The sequence below is a fragment of the Arachis ipaensis genome, chromosome B6, assembly GCF_059453495.1.
Source record: "Arachis ipaensis isolate K30076 ecotype BB chromosome B6, ASM5945349v1, whole genome shotgun sequence".
NCBI classification, from domain to species: Eukaryota; Viridiplantae; Streptophyta; class Magnoliopsida; order Fabales; family Fabaceae; genus Arachis; species Arachis ipaensis.
The window spans coordinates 147753668-147774334 of NC_142441.1; the positions used below are offsets into that span (position 1 = coordinate 147753668).

The 20667-nt window shown below is 31.5% G+C and overlaps 1 protein-coding gene across 1 annotated transcript; it reads right to left on the reverse strand.

Moving 5' to 3' along the window:
• Nucleotides 1–210: 210 nt before the first annotated feature.
• Nucleotides 211–10954, reverse strand: LOC107648525 (pleiotropic drug resistance protein 1-like). The gene is made up of 23 exons (XM_088489856.1): nucleotides 10547–10954; nucleotides 9631–9751; nucleotides 9418–9503; nucleotides 9079–9163; nucleotides 8432–8591; nucleotides 7997–8073; nucleotides 7820–7873; nucleotides 7646–7736; nucleotides 7233–7534; nucleotides 6498–6779; nucleotides 6100–6416; nucleotides 5828–5988; nucleotides 4586–4689; nucleotides 4338–4494; nucleotides 4070–4239; nucleotides 3598–3930; nucleotides 3177–3467; nucleotides 3010–3093; nucleotides 2760–2893; nucleotides 2310–2537; nucleotides 1939–2110; nucleotides 1541–1795; nucleotides 211–574 (listed from the first exon to the last, which is right to left on the reverse strand). Exons 1-23 carry the CDS (start codon nucleotides 10828–10830, stop codon nucleotides 308–310), a joined length of 4215 nt encoding a protein of 1404 aa, XP_088345982.1. The 5' UTR covers nucleotides 10831–10954; the 3' UTR covers nucleotides 211–307.
• Between the last annotated feature and the right edge of the window lie 9713 nt (nucleotides 10955–20667).

Here is a 20667-nt window from a genome sequence, read left to right on the forward strand (position 1 = left end):
TTTTGGCCAATATGTAATCAGTAAAGAAAAGTGAACCATTAGATGAAATCTCATACCAATCTCACACCATTAAAATTATTATTGATGGCTATTTGATGGCTACAAATCACAAAAGTTGCTGCTCGCTAACACTCTTCAAATATAAATACAAATTATATATTTTTTATGTATAAATTTCTGTAAATATAAGTACAAATTATTAGTGAAAAAATATTAGATAGAAATGATAATATTTTAGCATTGCTCTTTATTATATGCAAATAGTCTATGGGCAACATCATACAACAGTTGAATTTGAGTAAAACTCTTATCTTGCTTGGTAATTAAACATCTTGATAAATACGGCAAAAATCACTGCAAAAACTAGTGCGAATCCAATAACAATGGTTGCAACCACTCCCAAAAATTCATGCCTAAAACCATAGTAATTTTTTAAGAAGTCTTTCACCGGAACATGTATTCCATTAAACTCAGTATTTTCTTCTATATCTCCATATTGTGAAGCCACCAACCCATACAAACTCCAAGCTACCGGATTTATCAAATTGTACCATCTCCACCATATTGGTATCCGCTGTTACAATATCACAAAGAAAGAAAAAAAAGAAGAGAAAGTCAATGATAGAACAATGATCATTTTAGTAATCTTATCTTTTTGATGCTATTTACTGTGAATTTAATTTGAACGGTTGTAAATTGTCATATTAGCAAAAGTGATTAATTTTAAATTCACAATCTAAAAAGTCATATAAATTTATGAAGTTGATAACTGAAAAATCGTGTAAAATTTTTTACATCGTTAGTACTTTAAAATTAAACTCATATAATTTTACTTTAATGACAAAACTATATTGATTTAAGTATTTAAAGATATATACATGCATATATAGAAACTATTATTCCATTTCACAACTTTTTGAAAATTTCAAACAAATACAATAACAAAGGGATTGAAAAAAAACATGCAACTGCATTAATGTAGAGTTAAATCTCAATTTGACCCCAAAAATTTAATTCGATGTTCAGAATGACCCTCACAATTTCGTTGGCCCGAATTAGAACCCCCAAATTTGTAATCGTGGTTCCAACTTGCTCCTACGATCATCTTCGGTACTAAAATGCTGATCTGAGGTAATTGCATGACACGGTGGACACTACTTAAACGATGACGCATTGGTTCGCGTCCAAAATCTTTGGAAACCATGTCATTTCAATTTTTTGTGAGTTAAAACTCTTTTTCGACAATCATAAGTTGCAAAACATCAATAAAACCCTTACACTACGTGGTTTCCAAAAGGTTTGGATACGAAAACAATGCGTCATTGTTTAAATAGTATCCACCATGTCATACAATTGTGACGGAGATAATCGCAGGGACAAGGCGGAGCCACGATTGCAAATTTGGAGTTCTAATTGGGGACAAAGAAATTGTGAGGATCATTCTGAGTATCAGGCCAAATTTCAGAGATTAAATTGAGATTTAACTCCATTAATGTAAGTTAGTCATTAACGATTAACTAATAATAATAACACTACTTACTGTACGTGGAATCAGAAAGCCAGAGAAAAGATTCCACATAGAATATGTTGCACTTCCAACTATTGAAGCAATGTGTGGATTTGGGGCTGTGGCTGCCATCATCATTCCATAGTAGGTAAAATATAGGAAAGTGAAGAACATGAAGAACAAGTACCAAAAGAATTTAGCCACGGTCCATTCATAACCAATCATTGCATAAACTATTACTCCATATGCTATAGACTGTAAGAGAACATGAGGGATTTCAATTAAAGCCTGCTTAAAAAAAATAAAAAATACAAAAAAATATTAGTCACTTGTTAGTTAAACAGTATAACTATGCAAAAAATTAGTTAATCAATAGTAGTAGTTGATTTAGTGGCTAATTTTGATGTGCGAGCAAATTGGAAAATGCTTGCCTGAGCAAAAGCATATGCCAAAGGGGAATACATTCCGGCGGCTTGTTCTCTGTAAAATACAGTTCTTTCTACGGTCACCACCGGTAGTACGGAAGTAGCATTCTTGTTGCCAATAAGCATCACAGCAACATACATCAACCCCATGGAATTAAATAGATCTTGGTGCTTCTCACTGCAATTCATTCATATGTAAACTTATTTTAGTTTTAGAATTTTCATAATAAGCTAATAAAAAATGTTATTTATACGCCAAAAATCAATTACCAAATCAGTCACTATGTATTTTGTTTTCTACCATGTATTCGATAGGAGTGACTGATTTGTAATTAACTTTTAGTGTATATATAGCATAGTATAGCATGATATCATACATTTTGGAGCCAAGTTTCCAAAACATGCTTCCAAGTACCAAGGCGAGTGTTGTTGTTAAGAGAAATCTTATGGCAGTGTATAGAGGATTGCGCCAATATGACCAATGTTGTTTCCATAAGCAAGCCATGCATTGAGTAAAGAAGCTCCTTGAATACTTTGAAGGAAAATAAAGCTCCTTGGAACATGGTTTTGGAGTACTTAGTTCTCTGATAAAGACCTTGTTTCTCCTAAAACACATCACACAAGGAATAATAAAATCTAAGAACATATGTATATCACTTACGAATTTAATTTTGATGCACTGTGTAAAATAATTTTACACGTGCATTCAATCACCTAATGCCACATAATCAAAAGTAACTACTATTTTTATTAACTGCGTAAATGATCATCTAAAAGGATAGATGTTATTGCATGACTATATAAAACAATTTACACATGAAAAATACCTGTACAAGTCTGAATTCTTGTACAGTTGAGCAAAATCAATTCCCAATTCCATTTCTTTTGCTGAACTTGTGACTTCCAACATCCATGTTGCTGGATTATAGCCATCATTGATTGCATTAACACCTTGAATTCCCTTTTGTGAGAAAAGTGTTTTGGTAAATAAGTCCAATCAGTATAATAGATACTCACTTTTATAAAGTGTCAAGACATGAATCAATTATATTCACCAAATTTTCTCTAAGGTTTTACCTCAAAGTAATGAATTAAATCAGAAGAATTATGGCCAAGTGGCCCAACATATATCTCTTCTCCTCCTCGCTTCATTAGAAAAAGCTGCATTTCATTCAAATAACAATTAGAAACAAGTTGATTAATTAAAGTAATTAACAAACTTAAATATGTAACAATTTTATTACCTCATCAAAAGATTCAAATATATCAATGCTAGGTTGATGGATGGTGCAAACAATTGTTCTGCCAGTGTCCACTATGTTCCTAACTGCTCTCATAACAATAGCAGCAGCCCTTGCATCAAGCCCAGAAGTTGGTTCATCCATGAATATGATTGAAGGATTAGCCACTAATTCGACCGCGATAGTTAACCTTTTGCGTTGTTCAGTCGACAAACCATTAACACCTGGCAATCCAACTATTGCATTCCTTAGCGAGTTCAACTCCACAAGCTCCATCACTTCATCAATAAACATCTGCAAAATCTAACTGTCATGAAACCATTTCTCCCAAAAATTTAAGCTGATAGAAGAAGGTCCGCACATAAATAGTTATATCTCTAATAGTAACAATTTATATATTCAGAAACTGATAAAATATTCAAACCTTTCTTGTTTCAATGTTGATTTCGGAAGACAACCGGAGCCAGGCCGAATAGAACAAAGATTCATAGACAGTAACATGAGGAGAGTGGATATCATTTTGTTCACAATATCCGGAGATTCTTGCAAATGTTTCTTGCTTCTTAGGATATCCAGAAATTGTGATGTTCCCTCCAATATATCCCCCTGTTTTTCGACCGGCAAGTACGTCCATCAAAGTTGTTTTTCCGGCACCGGTGATACCCATTAGAGCAGTGAGAACATGTGGCCTAAAAGCTCCACTAACACCCTTCAAAAGAACCAACTTTTCCTCAACAACACCATGTTTCCTCATTTCCTACAAGTTCATTTCAAGGACTTAATCTTTCAACTTAACAATAAACTAAGGTGTGTGATTCCTAAGAATTTTACAGATTCTTAGAGATGTAAAAACATTATTAACTTCTTTAGCATTGCTTATTCTGTTTCTACAATACCTGTGGCATGTCAACAGCATATGTTACTTCATCAAAGGTGATGAAATGTGGTTCAAAAGGGAGAACCATTCCTCTTTTCCGATTATATAAAGATTGAACAGAGGTGCTTCCACCATTCTCCTCTTTCAGAGATTTATCCTCTGACTTAGCAGTGTGACTTGCTTCAAGTGCTATATATAATCAATTTGTTACATTAACACATACTATATATAAGATCTCATTTTATATATTGAACATTCAAGTCTCAAGATGAATTAAGAAAACTTACGGTTCAAGTAAGTGAGAGCAAGGATGAAAGAAAAATTGAACAATAATGTGAATCCAACTAATGCTCCAGCACCTATCCAATACCAGTTTGATTCAGTAAAGAATCCGCGAGATTTCAAAACTTGAACTCCTAATGATTCTGTTGAGTTAGGTAAAACCTGTCATTAAAAACATAGCAAAACATTAGATTGATTAGCACAAAATTAAGTAGTTAACATATTAATATGGTAATATATAAAAAAATGTTACATGTCTCCAACTCTTCCCTAAGAACTCGTTGTTCATTAAGGCATTTTGTGCATACACCATAGGTGACACCCAATATCCCCATAGCCAACCTTTTCTTATGTTGTCTATAAGGCAAACAAAATAGAAAAACATTGTTAGCTTAATATAATTAAGATTAGAACGAAGGTAAGAGAAACATTACAAAATTTATATAAGAGTAAAGTATCGTTTTTGTCCCTAACGTTTGGAGTAAGTCCCAAAGTTGTCCCTAACGTTTCAATCGTTCTATTTAAGTCCCTAATGTTTCAAAATTGACTCAATGTTGTCCTGCCGTTAGGGATCCGTTAACAGAATTGACGGCGGGACAAAATTGAGACGATTTTGAAACGTTAGGGACTTAAATAGAATGAAAACGTTGAGGACAAAAATGATACATAGAAATAAATTTTAATTTTATCCTTCAATAATATCAATTTTTTACTATACATAGTATTCAATTATTTTTTAATCACATCTAAGTAAATTACACTTAATCATATTACTTTCATTCTAAATAAATTATTTTTTTATAATTTTACTCTTAAAGATTTTTAGTTATCATAAAATGTTTGTAGAATAACTAGTATATAAACTTGCAGAAAAAAAAATAATATATATACAATAAAATATAAATTATACCTTTTATCTCTCTAATGTATCAAAATTCTTTAAAATTTTAAAAAAATAAATTTATTTAAAATGAAAGTAATGTAATTAAGTGTAATTTACTTAGATGTGATTAAAAAATAATTGTATATATTATTATTTTTTTTTTCTGCAAGTTTATATACTAGTTATACTACAAACATTTTATGATAACTAAAAATCTTTAAGAGTAAAATTATAAAAAAAATAATTTATTTAGAATGAAAGTAATATGATTAAGTGTAATTTACTTAGATGTGATTAAAAAATAATTGAATATTATGTATAGTAAAAAATTGATATTATTGAAGGATAAAATTAAATTAAAATTTATTTTTATGTATCGTTTTTGTCCCCAACGTTTTCGTCCTATTTAAGTCCCTAACGTTTCAAAATCGTCTCAATTTTGTCCCGCCGTCAATTCTGTTAACGGATCCCTAACGGCAGGACAACATTGAGTCAATTTTGAAACGTTAGGAACTTAAATAGGACGATTGAAACGTTAGGGACAACTTTAGGATTTACCTAAAACGTTGGGGACAAAAACGATATTTTACTCTTTATATAATTATATGTTACCTTTGGACAAGATAAAGCCACTCATGGCAAAAACAAGGGTTAATGTAAATGCTCCAATAGTGGAAGCCATAATAATTTCTCTACCAACTGCTGCAGTTAATCTGAACAACCCTGAAGCCATTTGGTTGGCTAATGCTAGAATTAGCCATTGCCTTAACATTCTGCATAAGACAGCAGAGTTGAACGGATGTGATTAGACGGCTGTATTCACTTTCGGTGCATCAAAATTGAACTCTTGTGTCATGTTGAAATTATATATGTAGTTGTTTTACCTTCCAAGGTGAGGATCAAAACCAATGACAAAGTAAGTGAGTAGTACCCAAAGAAGCACTTCTATAACTGTTATGGGGATTCTTAGAATCCATTGAGGAAGACCATAAGCCCATGCTGGATAAAAGAGAAAGTTTTTTTGCTTGTAAAATACTGGAAGCCTCTGAACTACCATTGTAACTTCAGAACATCCATTAAACATGACCACAAAAAGGCCATAGAACAATGCACCAGCATAAATCCCTCCATCAGTCATTGAATCTCGGTGCATTTCGGTTCGAAGGAAAACTGTCATGGCAACAAGGGCCATCATAGCCACCTTTAGAAGGAGGAGGAAACATTAATTAGTAATGGATTTGAAACTTAATTATAAAACTCGAATAATAATGTTAAGACATACTTGGCAAAATTTGAAGATATAGGTAAAGGAATTGCGTTTCATGAGTAAATATTCTCTTGATAAGCAAGCTTTTAAGAGTTCCCATTTTGCCACTCCATACTTGTGTTTTGCCAAAGCAGCAGGGTGGCTTTTAGACTTGTCAAATTCAGTAGCAAGTTCTTCACCAAGGCTTCTACCAATGTGAAATGACCGAAATTCCTCTGCAAACTCTTTGGCTGTCACAAATCTATATGTTTGGTCTTTGTGTGCCCAATATTGTTCTTGATCTTTCATTGATGTCACCTATAATATTAACATAAAAACAAAAAATTGTGCAATCAAAGATTGAATATCATTTTTATTCATCAAAGTCCTAGTAAATGACCAAAACTAAACATAAATAAATAGGTCTAAAACTAATGGCAAAAGATTCATTTATTTACATCAATAAAGTGAATCTCACTCGTTTTATAGTTTTATTTAGATCTATGTGATTTTGGTTTATCTATAAAGATATTATTATGAAAACAGTTCAAAATCATTTAGACCAAAATGTGTTCAACGTCTCAATCCTAGTTTTTGCCAAGGACTAATTTGCAGCGAATCTCAATTAAGCAGACGAATTAGTTAATCACTGGACCAACCCAAGTTAGTTGTCTGAATCCTAGTTATTTATGAAGGGTTTATGGACAAATCAATAGAAACTCAATTTCTAAATCCATAAAACTATAAATATTGGATCCAAATTGTACTTACTTCTTGTAAAAAGTCTGCTACACCTTTTCTTTCAGGACATTTAAAACCCTTGAAAGCAAAAAATTCAAGGACATTTTGACAAGGGCCCTGATAAACTATATGTCCATCAGAGAGCAAAATAATGTCATCAAAAAGATTGAAAGTCTCTGGTGGTGGCTGCAAGAGTGAGATCAGAGCAGTTCCTTTCATAAGTTGGACATATTGCTTTAGTGAATTCACAATTTGGAATGTTGTTGAGCTATCCAAACCCGTTGATATTTCATCCATGAAAAGAGCTCTGGCTGAACCAACCAGCATCTCCGCTATATATTTTTCAACCGTGTGAGTTATTTTAATTAGATAACAAATGCTTGTCACATTACATAACAATATAGAAATTAAAGTAAAGATTATTAGACAGTAAAAATTGTTACCTGTTGTAACACGTTTTCTTTGTCCACCAGAGATACCTCTTAACATTGCATTCCCCACAAAAGTATCTGCACAGATCTCAAGTCCCAAAACCTGAAGAATCAAGAAGATCAAATCTGTTATATTCTTAATTGTAATGACATAATTATGCGTTGAGTGTATGAATATTATTTTACCCTTAGAATGTAATCTGTTATAATATTCGCTTTGTGGCCTCCAGCTGCTCTGGCCTGAGAATCATAAGATACAGAAAGACACATTCAAGTTCAAACATTTACAGTAATAAATGTGAATTATTTGAAGCTTAAAAATAATAGGTGTATTAGTTAGTATAGTTTCAGTACTATTCTTACTTTCATATAAACATCGATATCTGGATCAGGTTTAATGTTTTCTTCTATCTCTCTTCTACACACCTCTGCTAGCAAATCTGCAGTGGATTCAAATCCATCAATTTATGATTATATAATAGAATATAAATATTTTTTTATATAATTAATGAGAATCATATCTATTATTGAAGAAAGTGTGAGTTCAGGCTCACTGATAAATATCTCTTAACTACTTAACTGCCACGTAACTAACTCTCAAAGAGCTGCAACTAACTGAAATAACAAATTAATTATGTACTTCATCTATTCATTATGTTATCATGTGCGTAAAACTCTGATAAATATAGGTGCAAACTATATATTTTTTTATGTATAAATTATTGATGGCAAAAAAATGATAATATTTGACGGTTATGTAGGATTACTCAAAATTAAATGCTCCCTTTAAATTCTAACCATAGCGTGTCCCAATTCCTTGGCATCTTGCTGAAAAGGTCAATGTTTCTCTAACAGTCATTTCTCCGGTATGAACATCATTTTGACCAACATAAGCAGAAGTTCTCTCTGGCACAAATTCATGCATCCCATGACCATTATAGGTCACCTTTCCATCAACCTGATGACCAACAATTAATATAATTTAATTATAAGAAATATTAGTTTTTTGCATTATAACAATAATTTCCCACACAGAAGAATATATTAAAATAAATAAATAAATAAATAATGCCATAGAATATATTGATAAAATTGTGAAAGAATAAGAAAAGAAAAGATGAAGAAATTTTATTGATTGTTGATTGATTGAATTGTACTGAAGTGTATTGTAAATTATGAGGGTAAAACTAAATATATATAGAGTATTGTCCTATGAAAGATACAAGCAAATAAAGATAAGATAAGAACAATTAAAGATAAGATAAAGATAAGATAATAAAGACTAAAATTAAAATTGAATTTTTGTATTTTGTTGGGCTGAATTTGTGGGCCACGATACTTCTTTATTGTTGTCATGGGCTAGAGTAGAAGAGTAGTTTAATATATATCAACATATTGTTAAACAAATTTAAGAGATTTCTTTCATTATTTAACTAAATATTGACCTTTAGTTTTGAATTAAGTTTTCCCGCCAAGGCCAAGAGGAGTGTAGTTTTGCCCGAACTTGGAGGTCCCAAAAGCAATGTCAACCTATAGAGGGTAAAAATGTCAATCCAAAATTTTTAATGGCCATTGTGAATTATAATAATAATAATAATAATAATATACAAAAATATAATTCGTATACTAAAATCAGCCACTAATATCTTTGTGTATAAATACATACGTGATTTAATTTATTTTCAGTGTATTTATATTTTAACATGTATTTTATACTAATAACTGACTTTAATAGTTAATTTTAATGTACACCTAACATAGTCGAATAGTATATGCATGATTACCTGGCAGGCTTTATTATACCACTAACATCCTGAAGAATATTTATTCGTTGCCTTTTGCCAAGCATATGAAATGAGTTTAACAGTCCCTTTAAAAGAACAGCCAAAATAAATTAAAAAAAAAAAACAACAAGAAGAACAAATTAAATGGAGTATTAGATTAGCTAGAGTAGTCAACATCAATTTAAAAATGATGATTATATCACTTATAATTACTTCCACTATATTAAAAATGAAGTTGGTGAAGGTTGGTAAAGCTCTGCTTGCTACTTGAACTTCTGCTTTCACCTTCAAGTTCTCAAACCGAACTTCAATTGTAGGGATTTGAACTTTAACCCTGAAAAATAATGTCATCCAAAAAAAAAAATATTTAGAGAAAACACTTTTTTTTGTCTTTTAAAAAATGTTTAAATCATATTTTTTTCTCTTATAAGAATAAATTATAAAAGTACTTTTTAACAGTAATTATATATATGCAAATTAATTAGTGATAATGTTTTGTTAAATTCAAATTATAAAATATAAAATATGTATTTATTAATGAAATAAGTAATTGTATTTATTTTTAATTTTTTATTGTTCTTAATGATACATATATAAATATTAAATTAAATATTTTATTTCATGCGGTAAAATATTTAAAACAATAGAAATAGGTTTACTAAATTAATAAAATATATATTTTATATTATTATTATAATTTGAATAAACGAATCATAAATGATCTCTAGTATACAATTGTAGAAAGGCATTTTTGTAAAATGGATTAAAGTGTGACTCATTTTAAAAAAACCAGCAAAAGTATTATCAATGTTGTGTCTCTGGTGTTCTTCTCTATTATAGTATTTGATTAATGTCTCAAAATTAAAATGTAGTTAAAGATATAGACACCAAAATAAATAGTTTTGTTTTTTTTTAAACAATGAGATAGCTAGATAGAAATAAAAATAGAGATATAAAAAGGAACGATAGAACTAAAATACTCATATCAATATGACAACATACATTTTAAATGCAAGTATAGGCCATGTTTAAAGAAGATTTCACTCAAATAATTTTAACACTTATTTTTAATATGATAAAATAACATTTTAATCTTAAGATAACAAAACATAAAAAAGAAATTATATACCTATCAATACGATTCCTAAGCTTCAACAAGAACTTCTCATTGTCCTCTTCAGCAATCTTCACAAGCCTTTCAAGCAAATACCTCCTTTCTTGCACTCCAAGTTTCTTCACATCGACTTGGCTGGTCACCCCGTCCGGGGTGGCCAGCAAACCTTTCCTCAGTCGCGCGATTGAGGGAAGCTTTTGAATAGCATCCCATTTAAGAGCTTCTTCATCATCTTCTTCTTTGTTATCAAAACTACTCTTCCTCCAAACTGAAGAACTGCCAACCCTCTCTATCTCCATTTTTTCCGAAACCCACCAAACTAAAGTTTCCTTTCAACAAAAAATGTTGTTATTAGTATGAGTCTGTATACAGTGTATATAGGTAGAAGTATATTACAGTGAGAGAGAGAGAGTTTAATTTGCATGGGTGTATGGTGCAACCAGATATGCCATTTGTGCAGTGTTTCATCGAATGAAAGTGGATGGTTCTTGGGATTTGCAGTGTGCAACAATGGTTCACATAAATGAGGGCAGCATCTTTTACAAGGTAAGATCAGAGTTGTCTTCAAGAGGTGCCAGTGTTGGTTAGAGGTTACATTAATGCATACTTGCATACATAAAATGTTGCATTTCAATTTTTCTTTTTCTTTTTTTATATTTTAATCATTAAAATTGTAGCACAATACAATAATTAAGAAAAAATTAGTTCAAAGGACCATTCAGAGATACAAATAAAAAATACTAATTATTTTTAAATTATCAACAAAAACCAAATAAATTGATATTTGTTGTAAAATAACTAAATAAATAAAAAAGAGGTAACAAATATAAATATGAAATATAATTAAATAACTCTAGTAATATTCACCACAATTACTATTTTAATATAAAAGAGATGATTTATATATATATATAAATAATATATGTAGTAACGTATGAAAGAAAGAGAGAAGAAAAGTCAGTGTAAATAAAGAGAGAGAATTGTTATTAGTGTATAAGAAAAATATTATAGTAAAAGAGGAAAGAGGAATGCTTTATTTTGTATTATTGTGTGTTATACGTAAAGGCTATGATGCCTTATTTATAGTAGTACAAAATCAACCTTCATTAAAGGTTGGTCTTCAAATTTCTTCCTTGAAAATAAATCTTTGCATGGGAAAGATTATTAACCGCCCAATTGATAAATGGGCATTCATTTCATGTTTATCCCAACACTCCCCCTTGAATGCCCATTAAGGATTATGCCTCGTTAAAACCTTACTAAATAAAACTCAATGGGAAAAAACCTTAGTGAAGGAAAAAGAGTACAATATCCTTTAGTGATGGGGACTGCCTCATTAAAAACCTTGTCAAGAAAAACCCAATGGGAAAAAAAACCTGACCAAGGGAAAAAGAGTACAGTCTCCCCCTCTTGCCGACATCATTTAATGTCTCGAAATCGGCGCATTCCAATCTCATGTACCAATCTTTCAAAGGAGGATTTTGGGAGTGATTTTGTGAATAAATCTGCCAGATTGTCACTTGAGCGGATCTGTTGCACATCAATTGTCCCTTGATTTTGAAGATCATGAGTGAAGAAGAATTTGGGAGAAATATGCTTTGTTCTATCGCCTTTGATGTATCCACCCTTAAGTTGAGCAATGCATGCTGTATTATCTTCAAACAGGACAGTTGGAGCTATCTTATGATCAATTAGTCCACATGATGACAGAATATATTGAATCAGACTCCTCAGCCAAAAACACTCGCGACTAGCTTCATGAATCGCCAGTATTTCAGCATGATTAGAGGAGGTTGCTGCTATCGTCTGTTTCGTGGACCTCCATGATATAGCTGTACCACCATATGTGAATAGGTATCCTGTTTGAGACCTCCCTTTATGTGGATCAGACAGGTATCCGGCATCTGCATAGCCAACTAGTTGTGACTTGGATCCATAGGGATAAAACAATCCCATATCAACCGTCCCATGAAGATATCGAAAGATTTGTTTGATTCCACTCCAATGTCTTCTGGTTGGAGAGGAACTATATCTTGCTAGTAAATTCACAGCAAATAATATATCGGGTCGCGTATTATTAGCAAGATACATTAGCGCTCCAATGGCACTAAGATATGGTACTTCAGGACCAAGGATATCTTCATTTTCTTCTTTAGGACGGAATTGATCCTTTTTTACATCCAAAGATCTTACGATCATTGGGGTACTTAATGGATGTGACTTATCCATATAAAATCTTTTCAAGATCTTTTCTGTGTATGTTGTTTGATGAATAAAGATCCCACTTTTTATATGCTCAATCTGCAGGCCGAGACAAAATTTAGTTCTTCCAAGATCTTTCATCTCAAACTCTTCTTTTAGAATTTTTATAATTGTTGGAATCTCTTCAGGAGTCCCAATGATATTTAAATCATCAACGTACATAGCAATTATAATGAATCCGGATGCAGATTTCTTTATGAAAACACACGGGCAGATATCATCATTCTTGAATCCGTTTTTGGCCAGATACTCAGTAAGACGATTATACCACATTCGTCCAGATTGCTTTAGACCATATAAAGATCTTTGCAATTTGACTGAGTATAACCCTTGCGAATATTCATTGGATGGTTTAGATATCTTTAGTCCTTCAGGGACTTTCATATAGATATCACGATCTAATGAGCCGTATAAATAGGCTGTTACCACATCCATTAAATGCATATGCAGTTTATGATATGCAGATAAACTGACCAAATAACGCAATGTTATCGCATCCACTACAGGGGAATACGTTTCTTCATAATCTATACCGGGCCTTTGTGAAAAACCTTGTGCCACAAGTCGGGCTTTATAGCGCACAACTTCATTTTTCTCATTTCGTTTTCTCACAAATACCCACTTATATCCAACAGGTTTTACATCTTCAGGTGTACGGACTACAGGTCCAAAGACTTCACGTTTTGCAAGTGAGTCTAATTCAGCCTTCATGGCTGCTTCCCATTTTGGCCAATCATTTCTTTGTCGACATTCTTCAACTGATCTTGGCTCAAGATCCTTACTTTCATGCATGATATCTAATGCCACATTATATGCAAATATTTCATTGACAATTGTCTTATTTCGGTCCCATTTCTCTCCTGTAAAGACATAATTTATCGAGATCTCGTCATTTTCACAATTTTCAGGTACCTGAACGTCTTCTGGCGTTATATCAGAATTTTGGACAACTGCCGGTGTCTTTACTATGTCTTTTTCAACAGGAATATTATTTACCTCTTTTCTCTTTCGAGGATTTTTGTCTTTGGAACCGACAGGCCTGCCACGCTTCTGGCGTGTATTTGCTTCCGTGGCTATTTGCCCTACTGGGACATCAATTCGAATTGGGGCATTTTCCGCCCTGCCACGCTTCTGGCGTGAATTTGCTTCAGTGGCTACTTGTCCTACTGGGACGTCAATTCGAATTGAGGCATTTTCCGCTGGTATGTAAGATTTGGTTATCCTCTTTGTATCGGAAAATGCATCAGGCAATTCATTTGCTATTCTTTGCAAATGTATAATCTTTTGAACTTCTAGTTCACATTGCCCTGATCGAGGATCTAAATGCATCAACGATGATGCATTCCAATTAAGTTCCTTTTCAGGAAGCTTATTCTCTCCCCCTAATGTTGGAAATTTTGATTCATCAAAATGACAATCCGCAAACCGGGCTTTAAACACATCACCAGTTTGTATCTCAAGATACCTCACTATAGAGGGAGAATCATATCCAACATATATCCCCAATTTTCTTTGGGGTCCCATTTTGGTGCGATTAGGTGGTGCAATGGGAACATATATCGCACACCCAAATATTCTTAAATGGGAAACATTTGGCTGCTGGCCAAAAGCTAATTGTATAGGAGAGAATTGATGATAACTCGTTGGCCTCAAACGAATAAGTGCTGCGGCATGTAAAATAGCATGCCCCCAAACCGAGGTTGGGAGATTTGTTCTCATAAGCAAGGGTCTAGCAATTAATTGGAGGCGCTTAATAAGTGATTCTGCTAACCCATTTTGTGTGTGAACATAAGCTACTGGATGTTCAACACTTATTCCATTAGCCATACAATAAGCATCAAAAGCTTGGGAAGTAAATTCACCAGCATTATCAAGACGAATTGCTTTAATTGGATTTTCTGGAAATTGTGCTTTTAATCGAATAATTTGAGCCAGTAATCTTGCAAACGCCAGGTTGCGAGAAGATAATAAGCACACATGTGACCATCTTGAAGATGCGTCTATTAGGACCATAAAATATCTAAAAGGTCCACATGGTGGATGAATAGGTCCACATATATCACCTTGAATCCTTTCTAGGAATTTAGGGGACTCAAATCCAATCTTTACTGGTGATGGCTTTAAAATTAACTTTCCCTGAGAACATGCAGCGCAACAAAATTCACTAGTTTTAAGAATCTTCTGGTTCTTTAGTGAATGTCCATGAGAGTTTTCAACAATTCTTCTCATCATGGTTGTTCCCGGATGACCCAAACGGTCGTGCCAAGTTATGAATTTATTTGGGCTAGTAAACTTCTGGTTTACAGTGGCATGTGATTCAATTGCACTAATCTTAGTATAATACAACCCAGATGAAAGAGAAGGTAATTTTTCTAATATAACTTTCTTATTTGAATCATGAGTTGTTATACATAAATACTCATGATTTCCCTCATTCATCGTCTCAACATGATATCCATTTCGGCGAATATCTTTGAAACTCAACAAGTTCCTCAGAGACTTGGTAGATAATAGTGCATTATTTATTATAAATTTTGTTCCTCCAGGAAACAAAATTATAGCTCTTCCGGAGCCTTCTATCACATTGCCTGAGCCAATAATAGTGTTAACATATTCCTCTTTTGGCACAAGATGGGTAAAATATATATCACTTTTGAGAATAGTGTGTGAACTTGCACTATCCGCAAGGCATACATCTTCATTACATATCCTTGCCATTCTCTTCAAAAACAAATAATAATTAAATGAGTAGTATGCACAGTTAAATTGAATACTTGATCAGAATTATTTTTCTAAGAAACACTGTACATAAAATAATGTCATATACTGAAATTTTATTTTAAAATTTGACACATTTAATAATTTTAAAATTCATATTAATATTTCATTATTTATGTACATCACATTTGAAACTTAAATACATAGAAAATAAAACTTAACAATAAGTTCTTTACATTATTTATTTACATATATACTTCACAATCCCACATGTTAAACTATTCCATCATTGATCAAATGACCAATATTTCCTTCAGGATCCTCAAAGAAATCAGATACATCATAATGAGTGGTGGAGTTCTCAGCATCATTTGAAACAAAATTTGTTTCCTTTCCTTTGTCGTTCTTTTTCAAAGATGCCTGGTAAAGATCGACTAGGTGCCTTGGGGTACGACAGGTACGTGACCAATGGCCCTTTCCACCACAGCGGAAACACTTCTTCTCGGTTGATTTATTCTGCCCGATATTCTTTTCTTTGTCCCACTTCTGGTGAGATCCTCTCTTTTGAACATAATTCTTTTTCCTTCCATAATTTTTCTTGTTATTAAAAGCTTGCCATTTACCTATTCTGGGGTAATGATTTGCCGCATTTACTTCAGGAAATGGGGCGGCGCCAGCTGGGCGCGCTTCATGATTTTTTAGTAACAATTCATTGTTGCGTTCGGCAACAAGAAGGCAAGAAATTAACTCAGAATATTTTTTAAACCCTTTCTCTCGATACTGCTGCTGCAGGAGCACATTCGAGGCATGGAAGGTTGAGAAAGTTTTCTCCAACATATCATGATCAGTTATTTTTTCCCCACACAATTTCATTCGTGAGGTGATTCGAAACATTGCAGAATTATATTCATTTATAGATTTAAAATCTTGTAAACGCAAATGCGTCCATTCATACCGGGCTTGAGGAAGTATCATCGTTTTCTGATGATTGTACCTTTCTTCAAGGTCTTTCCAAAGATCTGCAGGATCTTTTAATGTAAGATATTCATTTTTCAATCCTTCGTCAAGATGACGACGGAGAAAAATCATGGCTTTAGCTTTATCCTTCTGGGATGCATTATTTTCAGCCTTAATGGTATCTCCAAGATCCATTGAATCAAGATGGATTTCAGCATCTAGTATCCATGATAAATAATTGTTTCCAGATATATCAAGAGCATTGAATTCAAGATGAGAGAGCTTCGACATAATGAAAAATTGTTACCTTAGTCTTCCTAAAAATTTGATCAGAGTCTCGTGCTGATAACGTGTTGTAAAATAACTAAATAAATAAAAAAGAGGTAACAAATATAAATATGAAATATAATTAAATAACTCTAGTAATATTCACCACAATTACTATTTTAATATAAAAGAGATGATTTATATATATATATAAATAATATATGTAGTAACGTATGAAAGAAAGAGAGAAGAAAAGTCAGTGTAAATAAAGAGAGAGAATTGTTATTAGTGTATAAGAAAAATATTATAGTAAAAGAGGAAAGAGGAATGTTTTATTTTGTATTATTGTGTGTTATACGTAAAGGCTATGATGCCTTATTTATAGTAGTACAAAATCAACCTTCATTAAAGGTTGGTCTTCAAATTTCTTCCTTGAAAATAAATCTTTGCATGGGAAAGATTATTAACCGCCCAATTGATAAATGGGCATTCATTTCATGTTTATCCCAACAATATTTATCTATTTAAAAAAATCTAAGGTTTTGAAGACCACATAAATCACCACCAGTCAGTTAAATTCTCGTAGAGTTAGAGTTAGAGTTTTAGAAATTTAAAAATTTAATCGAAATTCAACCAGAATTAAATAAGATATAATAAAATAATATATTTATATATAAAATATATATTTTTTTTAAAATGAACTATTTTAAGTTTTATTATTTAAATTAATTGACCGTAGAAAAATCAGACCAGTTTGATTGATTAATCAATTCTTAATTAATTTTTTTTATCTTTTAAATTAATTTGCTGTCAATCCATTTTTTACCTTAACTAAATCGGTTTAATAGCCAATTTAACCTAGTTGAACTAATTCGATTCTCAAAATTAAATCATGGAAAAATTATGAGAGAAATGTTAGGGGACAGCAACTTTTGTTATTTGTAACCATTAAATAGCAATTAATAATGATTTTAATGGTGTGAGATTGATGTGAGATTTCATCCAGCTCACTTTTCTTTGCTGGTTACATACTGACCAGAATTTAATAAAGTTGCTGCCCCCTAGACTTTTCCAAATCACAATAAAGTGAGGATCTTAAACAACAACGTAACATTAATAGCTATAATAAGCATCAAACGAATGATCATCAACACTGTGAATTGTTTCCGATCTATAATAATAATGGCAAAATTTTAAGAAATATAATTGCTAAAATTGATTATTTTAGCTTAAATATATAGCTAGTATACTTTTAGATAAAATATAATTAAATAATTGAAATCCAAGGATAGATATACTTGAAGCACATGACAAAAAAGGTAAAGACTATGATAAACTATAAACATATAAAAACATTAGAACACCTAAAATCAGCAATGATATGGAATCACTTCTCTCAATTTGATAAAAAAGTACTTGAATTTCTTTCTATTCATTGGAGAATTATTATTTAAATTCCAATTCACGTCGAATCTTTCCACAACCAATTAACAAAGACGAAGGCACTCCCTCAATTCCTTCGGGTTATTTTGATACCGACTCCAACATAATTCGGCACACTCTTGCACACTAGATTCAGCATAATAATCACTCCAACCTCTCTTAGGAATAGTGTTAAGAAATTTAGCATTTACACAACAAATAATTATTCCAATTATTAATATTACGTATACACTTATCATAATGTTCGTACCCATTTGTCTCTCTTATTTTTTACTTACAATTACATGACGAGCTTTTATATAGGCTTAAAATCGTTCCTTGGTATTATTATATGTAATAATTTTAGAATTATATTTTTTTTTTTAGAATTAGAATATTCCTTATTACTTAGTTTGTATTTTTTTCCTTAAACTAAAAGATGCAAGTCACCGATATAAATAAAATAAAATGTCTCATTGTAGCAAATTAATGTTGTTCTATAATAGTTTATTAGCTACGTTTGATTGACTCTTCAATTCTTCGAAAATTATAATTATATAATAATTATTTAATTTCACGTAAAATTTTGATTTATTTTTGAATGCTCCTTAATTCCTACGGAAAGCGTGTTGCATAAATGAAAAAGAAGTTAGGAAAAAAGAGAGATTGGATAAATTTAGAATTTCAAAATTTAGTAAGAGATAAATGTGAAAAAAATTTGTCTCATATCTATGTCTTAGTATCTCAACTTTAAGATGATATATAAATAAATTTTTATGTATTTGTGTTCATTTATGTACTCCTGTCTCTTAAAAGTTTGTGTATCAAAACCTAACACTAAAACATGTGTTGGCATATTCATATTTTTGGTCAACATAATACTTGGTCATAGTTGTTACCTTGTGGCACAAAAGAATTGATATGTATTTTTTTTTTTCCTCTCTAGTGCAAAGCGTTTTTGAAAGAAGCTAGGGGCATTTGCCTCAATTAAATAGACTTTTGTTATGCATATTGATTGCTACATAAATGTAGCCAACCACCTTGGCCAAAGATCGATGACAAGTAACTACGTGCAAAAATTAAGTTAGATTAGCGTGGTTAATTTATTAGTTTGTTTAAATAAATATTAAAAAATTAAATTTTGTCTTATAATAAATTTGTGACAAATTAATTCTGAATAAAAAAATATTGTAAAAAAAAAATAACTACATGAAGTCATGAAGTCATCATATAATAGGTTGCTAATCCCGTGGTTCATTAATCTGATTAATCAACTAATCTTGTAATTAATTAGAGCTTCCATTGATCACATTCTTAAAGGCCAAATGCTAATTAATTAGAGTTCTTATTGGTATTCATAAACTTGTTATGAATTAGAGTTTCACGATGCTAGCTATTATGTCGACAATAATGTTACGTCTACTTTAAAATTAATCATTAAAATTAATTATCGATATAAATATATATTAAAAAATAAATATATATTAAAAATAAATTAAATTACACATGTATATATATATAAATACATTAATAATTAATTTTAGTAATTAATTTTAATATACAAATAATATTTTTGTTATAACAAATAGAACCATTAATCACATTCTTAAATGGCCAAACCCTAGTTAATTAATTAGAGCTCAATATCTTACTTTTTAGAGAAAAATCCAAATCAGTCCCTGACAATTATCTCAAAAGACAACGAGGTCCCAGCATAGTGATTTCTCACCGAAAAAATGATAACTTATATATCTTCCTCAAGGAGGATACCAGGCTCTGATACCATGATAAAATTGTGAAAGAATAGGAAAAGCAAAGAAAATAACTTCTATTGATTGTTGATTGATTGAATTGCACTGAAGTGTATTGTAAATTATGAGGGTAAAACTAAATATATATAGAGCATTGTCCTATGAAAGATAAAAGCAAATAAAGATAAGATAAGAACAATTAAAGATAAGATAATAAAGACTAAAATTAAAATTGAATTTTTGTATTCTGTTTGGCTGAATTTGTGGGCCACGATATTTCTTTATTGTTGTCATGGGCTAAAGTAGAAGAGTAGAACTCCAACCCAGTCCTGACAAAAAAAAACACACAACCCGGCTTCTGACAATTACCTCGAAAGGACAACGAGGTCCTGTGCAAAAAAAAATCAATGTTATTTTTTTGGCACAGGAGTTAATCAGTCCCAAAAAAAAATTATCAGGGGTCGGATTGAGTGTTTTTTTTTTTTTTGGAGTCTCGTTGTCCTTTCGAGATAATTGTCAGGAACCGGACGGGTATTCACTCTACTTTTTATATACAATGTCTTTTTTTTTTTTTTTCTAAATCTAAAACAAACATTATCACATGAATATCTTACTTTGTGTCTTAATATCCAACCCGCCAAAGGGCACATGCTGTATGCTTTAATTTCTCCTCCTATTTGCTGATAAAGTTGGGAGCTAGTGTCCATCCTCCCTTTGACTCTCCTGGACTTTCAACAGAAAATATAATAAGAAATAATC